An 18642-nucleotide genomic window follows, 5' to 3' on the forward strand; every position below is an offset into this window, starting at 1 on the left:
CCAAATTCCTGCGCCTCCCCCGCGGGTTCCTGGACGGCTCTTCACGCTCGCCGGCTGGGCTTGCACTTTTGCGCCCGTCCCTGAGCGGGGAAATCAACGAAGTTCCTAGTTGAGATCTGCCCGGTCCGCCTAGTAACAGCGCCGCGCCCCCATTGGCTCATGCTAATTCCAGTTTCCTCTGTCTTTCTCCTGGGTTAGGGGGAAGCTCCCTCCCGGACCCGGAGCCCGTTTTGCCGTAGTGGGCGAGCCTCTTTATGACCCGCTGCCCCTCGCCGTCGCCGGCCTCCTCGGGCCGGGCCGGGGCGCCCGCGGGGCTCGGGCCCCTCGCCCGGCGGGGCAGCAGCCGCCCGGTGATAGCGCGCAGCCCCATAAATCATCGGGGCAGCCGCCCGGTCGGGATTTTATGAATGAAAAAGCAGCCGGGCCGCCCTCGTGCGCGGGCTGCCGCTACTGCGAGGCACTGGGGTGCTCGGGGCCAACGCGAGCGTGGGTGCCCGGGGAGGGGGACACGGCGGTGGGCGCTCCCTGCGCGGGCCACCCACCGCTTCCGAGGCGTGAGCCGGGGGTAATTACCCTCCTGGACCCGGAATATTAGTAACCCTAATTCCCGGCGGGGGAGGGGGACGCGAAGATTCAGCCCTGAGAGGGGGGTGTCTTGTCTGACTGCGTGCACCCTTGCGAAGGGGAGGGGGCTTTTCCATCCGTTTTCTTTGAGCCTTTAATGTTAGGGGATACGGCGGTTTGATGACACTAAACTATATTCAGAGAGAAGTAAATGAACAGTTTTCTTAATTGGGGGCAAGTAGTGTGAAAACTTCTCAAAAAAAAAACTTAAGATTTGGCAAAATGTCCTTTTATTTTTTAAAAAAAGTCACCAAAGAGACTAAATCTGAACAAAAAATTTTTAAAAACCCACTTTTCTATATTCTTTTATATGGCTCTTGAGGTAGCGATAACATTGCGTTCCCTCTCGTATAACCACTAATATATCTAGATTTTGTTTAAAACCAGATCAATACACCCATTTCTTTAACTTAACAATTGTTCTAATTTTTGCCAGCCCCTGCCATCCCCCCCACAGGCTCACGAATGCAGCCCCGGGCTAATTGTAAAGGTGCAGAGATGTCCATACCCCCAACAAAACCAATTAGGAAGCTTCCGGTGGTCTTGTCACAGGCAAGAGAAGCGACTAATATTTCCAGCGATTTAATTTTTTTTTTAATTAAAAAATAAGTCAGGACAGAGACCACTATTTTGTAGCCTTCCATTCAGGGCGTTTTCCTAGTTCTTAAATTGCCGGGATGGGCGTGGGGGGTTGGGGGGGGATTGGGGATCCCTTAAAGGACGTATTGGCCAAGGTAGGAAGACAACCCGCAGAGCCCCCAGGCGAGGAGGACAGGATGAAGGAAATGCTGGCCACCATCTTGGGCTGCTGCTGGAATTTTCGGGCATTTATTTTATTTATTTTATTTTTTGAGCGAGCACATGCTAGGCTGAAATCCCTTTATGGCTTAGGAATACCCCCTCGGGCATTTGCAACGACCCCCCTGGCGCGGGAACGAAGTCTCCACCAGGGTCGCGGACTCTGCTCCGCGTCCCTGAGTGCTAAGTGGTTCCTGAAATTTACACGTGTTAATGAAAATGAAAGAAGATGTAGACGCTGAAGTCCCTTGGCCGCCTCTCCGCCCGTGGGTGCCCTCGTGGCGTTTTCGGAAATGCGCCCATTCTCCCGGCTCGGATATAGGGTGTCGCCGAGCCCCAGAGTCCCCCCCCATGCGGTCACCCCCGGCTGCGTGTGGCCTGGCCGCCCCCCCACCCCAGCTGTCCCCCCTGCAGAGCCACCTCCACCCACCCCCCAAATCCCGGGGGACCCACTCGGGGAGGGCAGTCACCCCTGCACCCCTCTTTCCCGGCGGGGAGAAAGGCAGCCTCGGGCGATTTGCATTTCTATGAAAACCAGGCTTCGGGGGCAACTCCGCCGCGGGGCAGGCGCGGCGCCTCCGGGATGGCTTTTGGGCTCTGCCCCTCTCCGCTCCCCGGCGCTCGGAGCCCGCGCCCCCCCCCCCCGCGCCCCCCCGCGGCCCCCCCCCCCCCCGCCCGCTCCCATTCTCTGCCCGGCTTTGATCTCTGCTTAACAACAGTAACGTCACACGGACTACAGGGGAGTTTTGTTGGAAGTTGCAAAGTCCTGGAGCCTCCAGAGGGCTGTCGGCGCAGTAGCAGCGAGCAGCAGCGTCCGCGCGCTCCGGCGAGGGGCAGACGAGCTCGAGGGAGCGCGGGGTAGCGGGAGCTAGAGCCGAGCGCGCACCGACCCGGGACCCACCGCCGTCCCCAGGCCGCCCAGTAGAGCCCCAGCCATGGCACACCAACTCTTATGCTGCGAGGTGGAGACCATCCGCCGGGCGTACCCCGATGCCAACCTCCTCAACGACCGGGTGCTGCGGGCCATGCTCAAGGCGGAGGAGACCTGCGCACCCTCCGTGTCCTACTTCAAGTGTGTGCAGAAGGAGATCCTGCCGTCCATGCGGAAGATCGTGGCCACCTGGATGCTGGAGGTGCGGGGCTTCGGGCGGCTCTCTTAGGACTTTTCCTGCAACTTGTTGCCCAAACCCACATTTCTTTGCCGCTCGTCTCCCTCCCATCTGTCCCACCCCAACTTTGAAGTTTGCCGGGGTGTTGCTAGGAATCGCATTTTCAAAATATATAGATATTGTGGGTATTTTTTCAACGAAAAAGGGGTGGGGGTGGGGTCGTTTGAAATTCCCTATCCTAGTGGGGGGGGGAGCGGTCGGGGAGGGGACCCTTCGGGGAAAGCCAGTTGCCAGGGGCACCCCAGTTGGCTCGAGGGTGCGGGCCGGCGGCCTGGGCGCCCTTTGTGGCCCCCTCCTGCGCCCGAACCCCGCTGCGCCTCCTCTCCGGCTGCACTGCTGCGAGCCGCTGCTCCAGGGGGAGGGGGCATAGATTTGATTTTTAAATTAATATCCATGGACACGTATGCAAGGGCCGCTCGTGCCAGTATTATGCGCCATCTTTGTTCTTTTATTGCAAAGCAAAAGTGTTTATTAATAATTGGGGGCAGGGTGGGGGCGGGGAGCGGCCGGCGAGGCGCTGGGGCCGCCGCGAGGGGCCGCGCGGCCGCCGGGAACCGAAGGGAGGGGCGCCGGGACGGAGCGCGGGCAGCTTGGGGGGGACCCCGCTCGGGAAGAGGGGCCCCTTTGTTCAAGCTGCAAGTCCCGGGGCGCCCCGCACGGCCAGCCTGGGCCGGAGAGCACGCCGAGCTGCAAGGTCGCGTGGCCCCCAAGACACTGGGGATTGACCCTGGTCTGCAGGGGTCTCAGCTTGGGGGACCTTTCTGGAGCGAGCCGGCGGCCCGGGGCACACGTTCAGGCCTTCAGCGGGCGCCCGGGGAGCCCGCAGATATTTTAAAATAATTTTTGAAAGTACGGCGTGGTGCCCTTGCGAGAGGGAAACGGCGCCCGCGCCCAGGGGGAAGGGGGGTGCCCCGAGTTTGAATTCCTGGGGCTCTCCCCGGAGCTTGCAACGAGCTCTCGACCCCCGACCTGGGTAAAGGGCCGCCCGAGGGTCATTTTCAGGGGTTTTTTATGTACCCAGTTATTTTTTTTATATTTTTAAATATTTTTTGAAAAGATGACGTCTGGGGAAATGCGGCGCGGCGGCCTGGGACGCCACCTTTGTGTCTCGCAGGCGCTGTGAGCGCGGCGCCCAGCCCCGCGGCCCGCCCCGCGGCCCCGCACCCCATTTGGGGCGAGCCCCGGCCCGGCGGGCCCCGGAGCACCCATGCGGGCCGGGGTCCCCGGGGCGGGCAGCCCGCGCGCGGCGCACGCTGCCAGCCGTGCCCACTCCCGCCCCCACCGTGCCAGCCTCCCGGGGACTTTCCCTTTCAGTTTCGGGGTGGGTGGGCATTGGGGACATGCGGGGGAGGGGGCGCGGCAGCGGGTGCTTCTGCTGCTCCCCACGCCCGACCCCGCCGCGCGCTCGGGACCCGCCGCCCGGGCGCGAGCGGGGGTGGGGGGCGCGGGGTCTCCGCGGAGGGGCCCGGCGGCGGCGGTCACGGCCCCGTGCCCCGGCAGGTCTGCGAGGAGCAGAAGTGCGAGGAGGAGGTCTTCCCGCTGGCCATGAACTACCTGGACCGCTTCCTGTCGCTGGAGCCCGTGAAAAAGAGCCGCCTGCAGCTGCTGGGGGCCACCTGCATGTTCGTGGCCTCGAAGATGAAGGAGACCATCCCCCTGACGGCCGAGAAGCTGTGCATCTACACTGACAACTCCATCCGGCCTGACGAGCTGCTGGTAACCTGGGACCCCCACCGCCCACCGACGCCCTTTGAGCCCCAGGACCCCGGGGGTGGGGGAGGTGCAGAGGACGGGCGGCCCCCCGCAGGCCGCTGGCACACCCTACGCCCCGAGGACCGGCGGCCACACCGGCGGGGCCCCTTTCGAGGAGCGGGCGGGACCCCCGCCGCCCCCCATCCCCAGCGCTCCCCACCACACACTGTCGCTCGGACTCCCACCTCGTCTGCTCCCCTAGCGAGGCCGAAAAGTGGGCGGCGCGCGCCCTCTAGCGACAGCGTCGGGGCAGCCCGCGCTGCTTACAAGGACTTGCTTTCCAGGTGCGGGTCTTTTTTGTCCCCGCTTGGGAACCGTTGGCCTCTTCCACGGCACCCTCTCTTTTTGGATCTCTTTTGGGGTGGCATGCTGTCCTCCATTTCCTGGACCCCCAACATGCCCTATCCCTTCTCTTCTGGGCCGGAGGTCCCCCCCTGCACCTCACTTTATGCTGGTTCACCCCACTTCCACAGCAAATGGAGCTGCTCCTGGTGAACAAACTCAAGTGGAACCTGGCCGCAATGACCCCGCATGATTTCATCGAACACTTCCTCTCCAAGATGCCAGTGGCCGAGGAGAACAGACAGATCATCCGCAAGCACGCACAGACCTTCGTCGCCCTCTGTGCCACAGGTAGGGCGGCTGGGTCCTGCTGGTCCCCCGTCCCGGCCTCCATGGGTGCCCCTTGCCCCTGGTGGAGGAGCAGCTTGCCCTTTGCCTCGGTTTCCCCATCTGAAGAGCTGGGCCCCAGGCCCCTACTGCTCTCAGAGGTGCTCCTCTTCCCTTGGACCGAGTGCTGGGGCTGGGTGGAGGGGGGTGGGGTCCCTTTCTGGGTCAGGCAGCTGAGGCTGGCCACGGCCACCATGCAGTGCCTTGGGGATGGGGGTGGGTGGTCCGCCAGGCTGTGGCCACTCTGTGCTGAAAGGGGTTTACCTTGGCTGCCCAGCCTGCCTCCCCCACTCCCGTCCTCCCCCCCGCCCCCCCATCACCAGTCCTTCCCCATGTCCTCAAGGGGCCCCCTTCTGGCCTCTCCCGGGCTGGGCCACCTGCCAGGGGCGCCTACAGGGGTGGGGAGCGACGGCCCGCAGTGCCTGCACCACGTGCTCTGGGCGGCCAGCAGCAGCCCTGGTGCGGGGGCGGCCAGCAGAGGAGCTTGGCCGCCTGAGGCCCCGCCAAGGGGTGTCTCAGGCCGGCGCAGCTCAGCTGAGTCCTGGGAGGGGCTTCAGAGCAGCCTGGGGTTGGGCTGCTGCCGTTGGCAGCAGGGGGCCAGCCCTCCCTCCCCCTGGCAGGGCTCTGATGGTCCCTGGAGGCCCCTCCCTGACACCGCCCTGGCCCCAGCCCCTAGGCAGCCAGCGTTTCAGCCCTCGTCGCAGACACCCACATACACAGGCCCCGCGTCACCCCCCATTTCCCCCAGCCCTAACTCTGACACCCTGTGACCTCTTTGTCTCTCCCTCCGATCGCACGGGCGGGGCCCAGGAGATGTGGAGAACCCTGCTTGGGGACCCATGCCCCCATCCCAGCCAGCTCTGCAGTGGGCCACCTCTGCCCCTGGTCAGGCCTCAGCTGTCACGTGTGTTTGGGGCTCACCGTGGGCAATCGGAGGGGCCACACAGCATCCAAGGGCGAAGTTGGCGTCTATCACTCCCTCCCCACAAGCGGTAGAACCCCTAGTCTGGCATCTCCTGGCACCCTCCTGATGTCAGGATGCTCCGATGGCTGCTATTTCTGGGTCGGGCGAGAGTCGGGAAGATTCTGCCGGCCCCCCCATCTTCTGCCTCCTGCTCAAGGCGTGACCCTCTCCTCCAAGCCCTTCCAAGTGAGAGGAGTAGGGGGACACCGTGGGCCCGGATGGATCTGAGGGGTGGCAGCTCCGGCCCCGGGGCAGGGGCAGGGAGCCTCCCACTGGCCATCCCCTCGGCCTCCAGGGGCCAGCCCCGCAAGCAGGCAGGGAGGCGTTCTCTGGCTGGGGCGCCTCGGAAGAGAGAGGCCTCTGGAGACTTCCAGGCAGCCTTTTATGGAGCTAAAAGTGGTTCAGAGAAACGGCAGAGTTTCCTGGAGATAATGCAAGGAACGGTTCTTGCACACCCTCCCCCCCAGGATGGCGGGGGCGGCCGGGAACTCCCCCTCCCCCAGAACCCCAGGGAAGCGGGGTGTGTAGCCGGCGTGCAGTGCCTGGCAGTGCGGGGAGCAGGCCTGGCGCAGAGGCCCTAAATGGGCTTCGGCGCTGACTTCCCAGCTGCCATGGGTCGGTGTGCGTGAGCGCCGGGCCTCTGTCTGAGACTGGGCCCGGCAAGCACCCCCCGGCCTGCAGGCTGCAGCCTGCGCCCAAAGGCCTGGGCCTCCCTGGAGGGAAGGTGGGGGGATGGCTGGTGGGGCCCCACAGGGAACAGGAGGAGGCCAGGAGGAGGAGAGGGTCACCCGCCCCCCCAGGGCCCTCAGAAAGATTCTCTGGGTCCTGATCCTTGCCTGCACGGTTCGAACGTACCTAAGACGCAGCAGGGCCCTTGGTCACAAGGGGGCCTCTCACTTTTGAGTGACGTGATGGCAGCTCAGAAACAGGTTGGCAGAGACGGTAGTGAGGCGGAGGCGTGAGCAAAAACCCCAGAAGATATTTTTGTCCTCCACGTAACAAGGGTCCCACTTGATGATGCTGTGGGGGGGGGGCTCTGTTCTTGCTCTGGGTCTCCCACACATGTGCACGCATCCCCCACGCTCTTCTGTGAACGTGTATGTACGTCCGTGTACACTGGAGCCTTTCGGGGTGCTGCAGTGGGTTAGGTAAGCAAATGACCAGGGCTGGGGGGAAGCTGACGAATCATCGAAGCTCGTGAGTAGGTCTCAGCAAGGGTCAGCGACGCCCCCAGTGTGGGCTCCGGCCGCGGCCCCGGGCTCTCTGCACTAGGCAGAGTGGAAGCAAGTGTCGGAGCTTCGGGGATGCAGTGGGGCTTCTCCTCATCTACACGTGTAAGCCCTGCACCGCGTGCAAGCGCACACACTCATCTACACGTGTAAGCCCTGCACCGTGCACACACACACTCATCTACACGTGTGAGCCCTGCACCGCACGCGCACACTCATCTACACGTGTGAGCCCTGCACCGCACGCGCACGCACACTCATCTACACGTGTGAGCCGTGCACCGCACGCACACACTCATCTACACGTGTAAGCCCTGCACCGCGCACACGCACACACACACTCATCTACACGTGTAAGCCCTGCACCGCGCACATGCACACTCATCTACATGCGTAAGCCCTGCACACGCACACACACTCATCTACACGCGTAAGCCCTGCACACGCACACACGCACTCATCTACACGTGTAAGCCCTGCACCGCGCACATGCACACTCATCTACATGTGTAAGCCCTGCACACGCACATGCACACACACGTGCATGCACACCCTTCATGGGGAGGCGGGCTTCGGAAGCGAGCCTGCCCCCACTACACCATCCCTCTCAGTCTCAAGGTCCAGCCAAACTTGGGACGGCAGCAATTTCTGTCTGCAACCCTGATGTGCCTCAACGAAAAGCTTGTCATTCGTGGCTCCCGGCTTAGACTGGGTGGCACTGCTCTTTCATTTAAAGAGGGAAAGAGGTGGCTGCCTCTTGAGGGACTTCTCTTTCACGGTGCCCGGCAGCGAGCTCTGTCGCTCCCCAGGGTGGCTGCCCTTCTCCCCAGCCCCCTGCCTGGCCACGCTCCTTGGGCCAGGCCTGCGGTCTGCTCCCCGGACGCAGCCTCAGCTGGGCTACCGGGGGGGCACCCCCGGGCCCACGAGGCCCCTCCCGCTCAGCTCACCCAGCCTGGTCCTGGCACTCCATGCACACAAGGGGACAGGACGAAAGGGCTGATAAAGACGGCACGTCGGTGCCCCCCCCATGGAGACGCAGAAATCAGCGGCCTCCCCCACCAAGAATTCCTCACTGGGCGCCACAGAATGGCAGCCCACAGGCTCCATGTGGCCACTTACACATCCTTCCCGCTTCCCCACCTTCTCATGACAAGTGTGGGAGGTGCTGGGGCTCAGCCTAGGAACAAAGGCAGGTGTCCCCCCATCTATCTGAGCTGTGCCTCAGGGCAGAGGGGAGGGCGTGCTGGTACCTGGCAGTGAGGTGGTGAGGAAACGCTACCCCCGCTGGTCCCAGGAGGAAGATACAGTGGGGATAAGCATCCCATGCCACCACGGGGAGTGCTGTCCCGTGCGCGCTCCCGGAGGGCCGCCCTGGGGGACGGCGAGACCCGTGTGCCCCTGCCAGAGTGCAGACCTGATGGGCCGCCCCCAGTCCCTGGGGCCCGGCCGCACGTCTTGTCCCTTGTAGTCTGTCACCTTTTTAAAATTTTGTGAATAAGCAACACGCTCCCAAGGCTCAAGTACAGTGATGTCCCTTGTCCCTTCCCCAGAGGCCTTTGTGGTTTGTTTCTGCCAATGGCGGTTTCCTCAGTTTGCTTTTTTTGTTTTCAAGTGAACGTCACGAGCTCGAGTCGGGTGAATCCCAGGCCTGGCTCCTGCTGTCCAGCGCTGGGTGGTGCCGGGAGCCGGAGCTCCTCCTGACCCGCCCTCAGAATCCACAGCCCAGGCCAGCCGTTGGTGGGGACGCGCCCTGACGCGGAGCTGGTGCTTGGGATTGCCGGGACCACGGGTCCCGTGGAGGGTCCCCAGCTCACGGCCCCCTTGCCTCTCTCCTCTGCTGTAGACGTGAAGTTCATTTCCAACCCGCCCTCCATGGTGGCAGCTGGCAGTGTGGTGGCCGCCGTGCAAGGCCTGCACCTGGGGAGTTCCAACAGCTTCCTGTCCTACCACCGCCTCACTCGGTTCCTCTCCAAAGTGATTAAGTGTGATGCGGTAAGTGATCGAGGGCACTGCCCCCGCGCTAGCTTGGCTTTTATCCTTCTCTTCTGCTAGAAGCTTCTAGTACCTGGGGGCCCAAAGCTGCAAATTCACTGATGAGAAATGCCGTGGCTCGTGCCAAGGCCCCCAGAGATGATGGGGGGGACCATGTGTGGGACGGGACAGGTGCCGTGTTCAGAGGCATGGGACCGGGGCCCAGGCTCATAGGGTGGGAGCCTCACCCCACTCTCCTGGGGCTCCTCTGGAAGGAGAAGCATCTCCCAGAACTTGTGGGTGGGCCAGGAGGGTCCTCAGGCTCTGGCGCCCCCGGGGCTCCCAGGAGCAGGCGGGAGCCATACAGCCCTCCCGGGGAGCCGTCCAGGAAGAGGGGCCACAAGGCAGGCCCGTCAATGATCCGTGCCCTAATGGCATGTGGAGTTGGGGCCCAGTTGGGCTTTGTCTGGGCCACAATGCGGATGGCTCGTAAATGGGGGCTTGAAAAGGCTTCTGTGAGGTCTGCAGACACGACAATGGCCCGTGGAGACAACCTCGTGTTTTACGGCCCCTTTGAGAGGCTGCGGCCTTCGGGGCCCCGAGCCGGGGCCGCTTGTGTCTTCCTTCTTCAAAACGCCATTGTTGGATTCCCGATTCCTTTCTTGTCTTAGAGGAAGAATGGAAATCACAGTTACGGGGGTTTGTGGCCTTTACCAGATTAGACCAGCGAGGTGGGCGGGTCAGCCCTCGGCCTCCGCTGGTGTGCCGAGTGGGAGCGAGTGACCGCCCTGACCCCGGTCCAGCTCGGGCTCGGGCTCGGGCTGCCTTCTGGTGGTCCGCCCTCGAGGCCCCCGGAGGCCCTGTGGGCCCTAGGAGCTGCTGCCTCACGGCACCATGGAGGGAAGGAAAGCCGGGCTGTGGGCAGAAGCCTGCCCGTCCCCTGCCTGTCCCCTGCCCAGCGCTGCCGGCTGCCTGGAGGGGACCACATTTTTGCTTCTCTCCCTGCTGGGAGCAGGCTGTTCCTGGAGGGGGGGGTCCCCTCTCAGTCTCCGTGCTTACTGGGCCTCCTAGAGGGATGGGTGTCCTGGCCAGCATCACCCTGCGGCTCACCTCGGCGAGGGAGACACACCACAGACGGTCTGGGCACAGACAGCTGTAGATCGGAACCAAGATCGCAGCTGAGGGACGGGGGAGAAATCAGTTGAGACTGAAATTCGTTAGTCTGGTTACCCGGCGACCAACGCAGCAGAGCCCAGACACAGAAAAGCCTGGGCCCCGGAGCCCTACGTGTCCTCGGGCCGCAAGCTGCGTCCGCCCTTCCCCAGAGCCGCCCTGGTCACCACTGTGGCTCTTCCCGGGCTAAGGCTGCAGGCCTCAGTGGCCATAAGGAAGAAGTTAGGGCCATGAGGCCGGGGGGAGTCCCTTCCTGCACCCCTCCGCCACACAGCCCCCCATCCCGAGTCCCCAGGGGCAAGAAAACCGTCGCCCCCTAAGAGCTGCCTGCCGAGAGCCACTGCAGGTGGGCAGGTGGGCGGGCGCCGCCGGGCCTCGGGGGTGGGATGGGGGGCTGTGCTGGGGGTTGGGGGAGCTATCAGGAGTCCTTCATTCCACACCAGGCCTTCTGGGCCTCAGTTTCCTCATCTGTAAAACTGGCTGTTTGCACCTATCCTGCCTTGGTTACTTGCCATGACAAATAACGGAAGGGGTGGGGTAGGAAGGCCCTCCGTGTAAAAACGTAGAGCTCTGCAAACATGGCCGAGCCCCAGGGACTCACTCGGAAGACTTGCTGGCCTGAATCCACTCCTTTTAGGCAGTGAACACCCATTTCATGCCCCACCTGGTTGGGAGCTCAGCGGCACCTTCCCCAGGTGCGTCCATGGTTCCCTGTTCCTATGGGAAAGGCGCAGGTCTGTTTTCCAGGCTGGCCTGGAGACTCTACCTGGTTCTAGAATAGAAGCCCAGTGTGGCATCCCAGGAGTTAGGACGGGCCACCTGACACCAGCACCTCCGAGCTGCCGGGAGATTTGCTCCCGTGAGACCAGGAGAGGCCCCTGGACTCCCAAGATTCCTCTTGGGCGTTGAGACCTCGGGGAGGGCGCCGGGCCAGGCCAGTGCGTTCTCCCAGGGTGCAGGCCAATCGGGCGAGGACAGAGGGGGACAAAGGGTCCGGGCCCCCCCCACCCAGGCCACCCAACGTTCATTCTCAGTCATGCACAGCCTAACGCTTTTGACGGCCATTCATCACGGAAGGCTGGGTTCACCGCGAGGGCTGACACGGCAGAGGTTAAGTCCGAAAAGCAGGGCTCAGGGGGCCTCTCTGGCCTGGATCAAATGGCACCGAATCCGCTGAGGGCAGCGGCGGGGCTGGTGGGAACAGCGAGCTGGGATCAGAGGCTGGCAGAGGAATTCTAGTGGGGGACTCAGGCCCCGGGGGCCTCAGGGCAGGCCAGGGAGACACCGGACGGGAGGCTGAGGGCGTCCTCGTGCACGGAAGATGGCCTGCATGGGGCCTTTGGTCCTGAGTAGGTGTGTGTGCTCCTCCGGCAGGGGTGGGGGGTGGGGGGGCAGTAGGTGGCCAAGCGGGGGGCCCATGCTGGTCGGTCCTGGGGTTTGGGCATTGGCTCCATGTTGTCCTTCACCCGATCTGGGGGAAGCAGTGCTTTAGATGAGCCTCGCTTTCCCTAAAACAGACCAAGTGCTGGTGTTTGGGGGAGGGCCCAGCCGGCAGGCTCCATCTGAGGACCCCCGTCTCCCCTCTGGCCAGGACTGTCTCCGGGCATGCCAGGAGCAGATCGAAGCCCTGCTGGAGTCCAGCCTGCGCCAGGCCCAGCAGCAGAGCCTGGACCCCAAGGCGGCGGAGGAGGAGGAGGAGGAGGAGGAGGCCGACCTGGCCTGCACACCCACCGACGTGCGAGACGTGAACATTTGAGGGGGCGCTCGCGCGCGTGCGCGGGAGGGGCCGGCCCCGGGTGCTCCCCTGACAGGACCGTGCTCCTCGCCAGGGCCGGTCACCACCAGAAGGGAAAGCTTTCCTTCTCCTTTACTGTGGGTTTGTTTCCTTTGCTCTTTTCTCCCTTCCGTCTCTGACTTAAGCAAAAGAAGAAAAACTGTCTTTAAAAAAAAAAAAAAAAAAAAAAGGAGAGAAAAAAGAAATAGTATTTGCATAACCCTGAGCTGGGGGGTGGGGGGAGGTTTGCTACAAAAATAGAGGATCTTATACCCCATAATCAACTAGATTTTATATGGATGTGTTTGTGTCTCTGTGTTGTTAAGGATAGGCATTAACACAAGGAACGAGTCTGCAGGGGAGGATTAGATTTGATTCTTTATGTGTTTAAAACAAAACGGAAAAAAAAAGCATAAAAACATTTTAAAAACTAGAAAAAAGCCAACCAACCATTTTTGGAGTAGACAGGATTTTAGGTAGCAAACGCACTCGCGTGCCGTCCCCGAGGAGCGCGGCTTTAAGGCGGTCCTAGGTACCCTGCATCTCGCTTGCTCGTGCATGTAGTCACTTTATCAGTCCTTCGCGCGTGTTTTATTTTATTCCGTAGATAGGCGTGTAACCTCTTCACCTGTCCGTGGCTGATGTAACCTCAGTTAGCGTAGCGTAGAGCTCAGCGTGGTCGCGTGCTGGCCCTCTTTCCGCCCGCGGCCCGACCCGGAGCAGGTGGCCGGGGCCCCGGCTGGCGGCACAGCGGACACGGAAAACCAGCTCCGACTCCCGGCCCGCGCTGCTGGTAAAGAGAACCCGCCATAGCGACGTAATATATTCTATTTTTATAATCTTCCTATTTTTGTAGTTGCCTGTTGATGAGATGCTGGTTTTTCACCCCCACAGACCTGCAGCCTGCTCACATCCAGGTGAAATCCACAGCTCCTTTTTTTTTCTTTTTTCCTTCTCAATATTCTAGAACCATTCCATTTCAAAGCACTTTCAATCCAGTGGTTATAGGGAATCTCTCTTGCTTCTGTTGTGTGTGGAGGGCGGGTGGGGGGGCAGTTTCTTAATGGAATGGTTTGGGAATATTCCCGTCTTTGTGTGCAGACAGGATGACGAGGCAAGTGCATGTCACTTAAGGAGTTAGCGGAAGGGGACGTTCTTGAAGGCGAGCTTCCGGTCAAGAAGTGCATTCTTACATTGCCAGGATGATGCATTCCTTTCTCTGTAGAGCAGTGGAAGTTCGGGAGTCCTTGGTGCCAACTGGTGTTTGAAAGCATAGGGGGCCTTTAAAGGTTGACCTAGAGAACACGTAGTTTAAGGGTTAGGAAGGTTTTTAAACACTAAAATATATAATTTATAGTTAAGGCTAAAAAGAATATTTATTGCAGAGGATTGCAGAGGATGTTCATAAGGCCAGTATGATTTATAAAGTAATGCAATCTCCCCTTGATTTACACCCACCCACACACCCACACACACACACACACTTTTTTGCCTTTGATGTTGCAGGTTTCATAGTTTGTCAAAGTTAGGTCTTTTTTCATAGGAGAGAGAAAAAGATCCTGAGGAACAACACAGAGAGCATGGATTTGGCTGATTCAGCCCGTCTTGGCGGTTTCCCAAATGGGAACCCCATCTGAGAGGCCTCGGAGTTCCACAGAAAGTTAGGGTACCCAAAAACAAGTTCAGCCCCAACATATTCTTGTCCCCTGTCCCCTCCTTTTGAAAAAATTTTAGCAACCAATAGACAATTTGCACATCTTGGCTATGTACCTTTTTGTAATGACTATGTAGGGAGAGTCGAAGGCGGCGAGAGCACAGGGCTGGTGCTTGGCGGGGACGCAGAGGGGCGTGCGGGCGTGCGGAGGGCCGACGGCGAGACCACGTGGCGGGCAGGCTGCGGCTCAGTTTCCCGATTCGCTGCTACCGATGACTTCCCAGCACAGTTTGGAAACCGATTCACATCGCTTTTCTGTATCTCTTTCACATTGTTTTGCTGCTATTGGAAGATCAGTTTTTTTGTTTTTGTTTTACAATGTCATATACTGCCATGTTCTAGTTTTAATTTTCTCATAGAAAAATGTATTAAGGATGCCTTTTTTTTTTTGTAGATTTTTTTTTTTTTATGTGATCAATTTTGACTTAATGTGATTTACTGCTCTATTCCAAAAAGGTTCCTGTTTCACGATACCTCATGCTTCTCTTAGCCATGTGTAGACCAGGCGGTCAGGCTCCTGACCCGCGGCCTCCTGCTCCCGAGGACACGCGGACCGGGATCACGAAATGGGCCTGGTGGGGTGGGCTCCGGGCCGCGAGCGAGCACGCAGCCTGGCGTCCCTGGGGCCGCGACCGCTTCCTTCTCCCTGCGCCTGTAACCCTGGGCTGTCCACCCGACTGGGACGTGCCACCGTCCTAGTTCTTACAGCCGTATTGTTCTTTACGTGTAGCTATGAAAGTTGCATTATTATATTATTATTATTGTAACAAGTGTGTCGTCACGTGCCGCGGCAGTGCTGCAGGACTCAGGCACTCGGGATGAGCGGAATCACTTCTGGACTTGGTGGAAGTTCCGGGTGTTGCATCTGTCGTTACGTACTAGTGTTCTGTTTGTTCTCTTCATTGCAGCATAATGCTAATTTAAAAAAGACTCCAGATCTCAGTGAAGCCAGCTAACAGTGCTGTGTACCCGAGTCGCCTAGCACGCTGCCGAACCAAAAGGATTTGCACCACGGGCGGCCCCTGCCCCCAGCTGGGTCAGCCTGGGTGCTCCCTGGCCATTGGCAGGCCCTGGCCCCGCCCCGCCCCGCCCCTGCAGGAACACTGCTTCTGCTTACCTCATCCGTCTGGCTGCGGCATCTCTGTCTGAACCAAACGGGGTCCTTGAGGGACGGTCTGTCCTCGGGGGGGGTGGGGGGCTGAACATTGTGTGTGCTCAAAGGCCAAAGGCCGGTGGCAGGTCTGGGGAGCACAGCGGAGCCTGTGCTGTGACCAGCAAGTCTGCGAGGGTCTCTGGTGGGTGGGCGCTTTTGGTCTGTGTGTGTTGGTCGCGCACTGCGGCACAGACATGTGACTGGCACGTTTCCAGCAGAAAACAAGACAAACGTGAGAAGTCTAGAAATAAAATTGGTAAAACCCCAGTACGGTGCCTGCCTGTTTCCTGGGGCGCGGGGCGGAGGAGCAGGGCCCGAGCTGCTGGGTCCTGGGCTGGGGGGATGGCAGGCAGCCGGGGATGCCCGCCTTGGCACTGCCGACGTTTGGGGCCAGGTCCTTCTCCGTCGCGGGGAGCTGTCCTGTGCGCTGTGAGGCGTTGAGCCGCACCCCTGGCCTCCGTTCACCAGATGACAGGACGGTCTCTGGTTGTTTCACTGTCACTGAAAATGGCTCCTCACATTGCCAGAGGTCCCCTGGGATCCAGAGGGAGTATGTGATGCTCTCAGCTTCGAGGAAATGGGGGAAGGGCTGGGAAGAGGTCAGGACGCCTTGCAGAGGCGGCTCCTACCACCTGAGTGGTGAGATCAGGATCAGCTCCCAGCCCACGTCTCCCCAGCACCGCCCCCCCCCCCAGGCTATTTGCAGATAGGAAAATAAACAAGCCAGCTTTCCCTAACCCTCTGGCGCAAACTTGCTGTTTGCTCTTGGTGAATCACGGTCCCGGTCCCCGAGGCACCCCCAGCTTGGGGAGGACAGCAGAGCGCATGTTTGGGCTTCAGTCCGGTGGCCTTTCACACGGACCCAGTGACCTGGGAGACCTAGCGGACACCTGTGACGTCCGCCTCGGCTTCAGATGCACGTGGCCGGCCTCGTTTCCAGCCCAAGGTGGGGAGTGGACAGGGAAGGCAGCAGCAGGCCTCAAGGCCAGCTCCACGGGGCCTGGGCCTCTTCCCAGAGTCTGGGGTCCCCAGCGTGTCTTCAACGCCCCCCACTCCCCGGGCTGTCGGGTGGTGAGTGCCCAGAAGAGAAGCCGGGTCACATGCCAAGGATATCACTCCTTGTCAGGTCAATTTGCTGGGGCCTTTATGAGGCCCCTGCTGTATACAGCCCTGCTCCACAGGGTGCCCCTCCTCCCAGCGGGAAGCCTCCACATGGGCTACGCACTGGGGCGCCTGGGAGCAGCGTGGGTGCGCTGGGACTGGGATTGCTTCTTTCCCCACAGCAGCCCCACGCCAGGCAGGTACACCGAAGGGGCCTCTGACACAGCAGACCGAGGGGCGGTCAGAGCCAGGGGAGGCACCCAGCCCCAGGGGCAAGCCAGGGGTATCCTGAGGAGCGGTTTCAGGGGAGCAGAGGTAACAATCTCACTGCATCAGGTTCAAGCAGAAATCGGGGTGAGCAAGTGGGGGAGCCAGGCCTGCAGAACTGGTCCGCGGGTTCAGTGGAAAGGCAGAGAGGCATGGTTGGGGGGGAGAGCCGGAGCCCCCGTGCAGTGCAGAGGGCAGTGGGGAGGAGGGCTCTGGAGTCCCCCAAACCCCGCCTCGGGTCTTTCTGGAAGATCCCAGGAAAGGACTCTGTAGGCCTGACCTGGCAAAGCACCCACCCTGTCCCCTGGTGGGAGGTCTGGCTGCCCCAAGCATCTGAGAGAGAAAACAAATGGCCTTTGAGGGACTTCTGGGATGAAGTCACCCCTGCTGCCCCTCTCCCAAGCCCGAAAGCCTGTCCTCGCTGGGCCCCACCGCCTCCCCTGGGCCTGCCCTACCTCCCAACCACCTGTGCCCAAACCCTCAGGGGCCTCTGGCTCCTTCCAGCTCCATCCACTCTTCCAGTGTCATCCATGACACCTGAGCCAGCTCTCCCCTTCAGCCCTGTCCACCCCCACCCATCTTCCCCCCACCGCTCCCCTCCCCTCACCTCTCCCCCCTCGCTCGTGCTCCCCCAGCCTCAGGCTCTGCAGCCCCGAGTCTGCACCCACGGGAGTACAGGCACACCAAACTACTTCCTGCCTCCAGTTCTGTGCCTGAAGTGCCCCCCCTCCCCTCGGGGGCCCCCTGCAGGCGTTCCCACCCCTGGCCCTGGCAGGTGGCTCTGGGAGGTCCAGGAATCACGATAGCTGGGTGCTCCCCACTCTGGGCTACGAGCCCTGGAGGACAGGTGCCTTGCTGTTCCTTCTCTGCGGCCCTGTTCCCAGCCTGGCAAATGGTAGGTGTTCAGAAGTGCGAACGGGACCAGAATGGAAAGGGCAGCATCCCTGGGCCCACGAGCCAGGCCCAGCTTGCTTTGTGAGCTGCAGAGGGGCAGCCCTGCCTGACCCAGGGTGCGGTGGGCAGACCCCCGCGTCATGAGGACACGGTGCTGAGCTGAAGGTGGGTCAGATCGGCAGAGGTGGGCACTGCCGGGCTCCTAGGGGCCACGGCCACAGCCGCCATGTCAGGCTCCCAGAACTCATCTGAGCCTGTGGCCCCCGGGGCCTCCTGGAAGCCTCGCTGCCCGCACACCTTGGCTCTGCGTTTGGCTGGGGACAGTCACCCCACAGGCCACTCCCAGCGGCGGGCACCGCAGCATGGGCTCGAGAGGGACACATGTGCCCAGCGGGCTGGCGGCGTGGGGTGTGCGCCCGCGCGCTGGACAGGCCTCCGCAGCACACAAGGCTCTGTCATCCCAGGAATGCCTTTGATCAGGAGTTTGTGCAGAGGGGGCCGCAGCCCAGGGCTTCTAATCCGTTCCCACAGCCCCCTGGCCCGCCGGCCCCCAGCCCTGAGCCACACTGAGGCCCGAGGCAGACAATAGCCAGCGGACGGTGGGCGGGCAGCTCCGGCCTGGGCCTTGGGGCCCACATCCGGGGCATTGTCACGGCCACTCACAGGGGCACGCAAGGAGGGTGGGGGAGAGGAATACGGAGCCCTCCTGAGGGCGCTTCAGTCGGCCTTGAGCCTCTCAGAGAAGGCCGGGGCCACCCATCCTTTTCCTTTTCGGCTACAGGCGGTGGAGACAGGCGGCTGTCTCCACATGGCCTCCCTCTGAGCTGAGCGTCCCAGTCCCCGGCCCCTGGAGCTCTTGTCCTCATCCAGCTCAGGAGAGTCACAGCCCCCGCTCACCGAGCACGAACGGTGGACCGGGCATTGTGCTCAGGGCCCAACACACAGTCTCCCCCTAAATCCTGAAACCACCTGGTGAGTGGGCCCTGGGTTCTCATGGCTGCAATCTCCGCCTTCTAGGCCAAGGGCGGGCAGATTCTACAGAAAGGGTTAGAGCGGGGGACCGAGGCTCTGCTGGCCACAGGGTCTCCGTCCTGCTCAACTGCGCCCTGGAGCAAAAGCAGCCCCGGATGACAGTAAACGAATGAGCGCAGCCGCGTGCCAGTCGGGCCTTGTGTGCCCAAATGGGCAGTAGGCCGCAGGGGGGCTGAGGGTGGCAGTTTCAGCCTCCTGTGGTAGATGAGGAAACCAGGGCCCAGAGAGGGGACAGTAACTGGGCCAGGATCACACAGCCAGGAAACTGCTGGGGCCGGGCCCAGGGCCAGATTTGTGTCTGGAGCCTGTCCTCCTATCCATCGGCATGGCTGCTTGTCCCTCTGCCCCTCATCCTCCC

The 18642-nt window shown here is 61.4% G+C and overlaps 2 protein-coding genes across 4 annotated transcripts in view; one reads left to right on the forward strand and one right to left on the reverse strand.

The window, feature by feature from the left end:
- The window catches only part of LTO1 (LTO1 maturation factor of ABCE1), a 44388-nt gene that overhangs the window by 13399 nt on the left and 12347 nt on the right, over positions 1–18642 (reverse strand). The window contains exon 4 of one of the 3 annotated variants that reach the window (XM_032414553.1): positions 13301–13418. The exons of the other annotated variants lie outside the window; for them this stretch is intronic. Within the exon in view, the coding sequence (XP_032270444.1) occupies positions 13313–13418 (106 nt within the window). The 3' untranslated portion in view covers positions 13301–13312. Of the gene's footprint in view, positions 1–13300; positions 13419–18642 lie in introns of those variants that run through there. 3 annotated transcript variants of the gene reach the window in all.
- On the forward strand, positions 2127–12312 carry CCND1 (cyclin D1). Its single transcript, XM_032414547.1, has 5 exons — positions 2127–2555; positions 4092–4307; positions 4817–4976; positions 9049–9197; positions 11941–12312. The coding sequence occupies exons 1-5, from the start codon at positions 2358–2360 to the stop codon at positions 12103–12105; spliced, it is 888 nt and encodes a 295-aa protein (XP_032270438.1). The 5' UTR covers positions 2127–2357; the 3' UTR covers positions 12106–12312.

Source organism: Phoca vitulina, unplaced genomic scaffold (genome assembly GCF_004348235.1).
Source record: "Phoca vitulina isolate PV1807 unplaced genomic scaffold, GSC_HSeal_1.0 scaffold16, whole genome shotgun sequence".
Taxonomy (NCBI): Eukaryota; Metazoa; Chordata; class Mammalia; order Carnivora; family Phocidae; genus Phoca; species Phoca vitulina.

Excerpts from the sequence above, each read along its gene's own strand:
- CCND1 (XM_032414547.1), top strand. The coding sequence starts at position 2,358 with ATGGCACACCAACTCTTATGCTGCGAGGTGGAGACCATCCGCCGGGCG. Across the intron at positions 4,308-4,816 it reads TCCGGCCTGACGAGCTGCTG|CAAATGGAGCTGCTCCTGGT; the intron begins GTAACCTGGGAC and ends CCACTTCCACAG. Across the intron at positions 9,198-11,940 it reads AAGTGATTAAGTGTGATGCG|GACTGTCTCCGGGCATGCCA; the intron begins GTAAGTGATCGA and ends CCCTCTGGCCAG.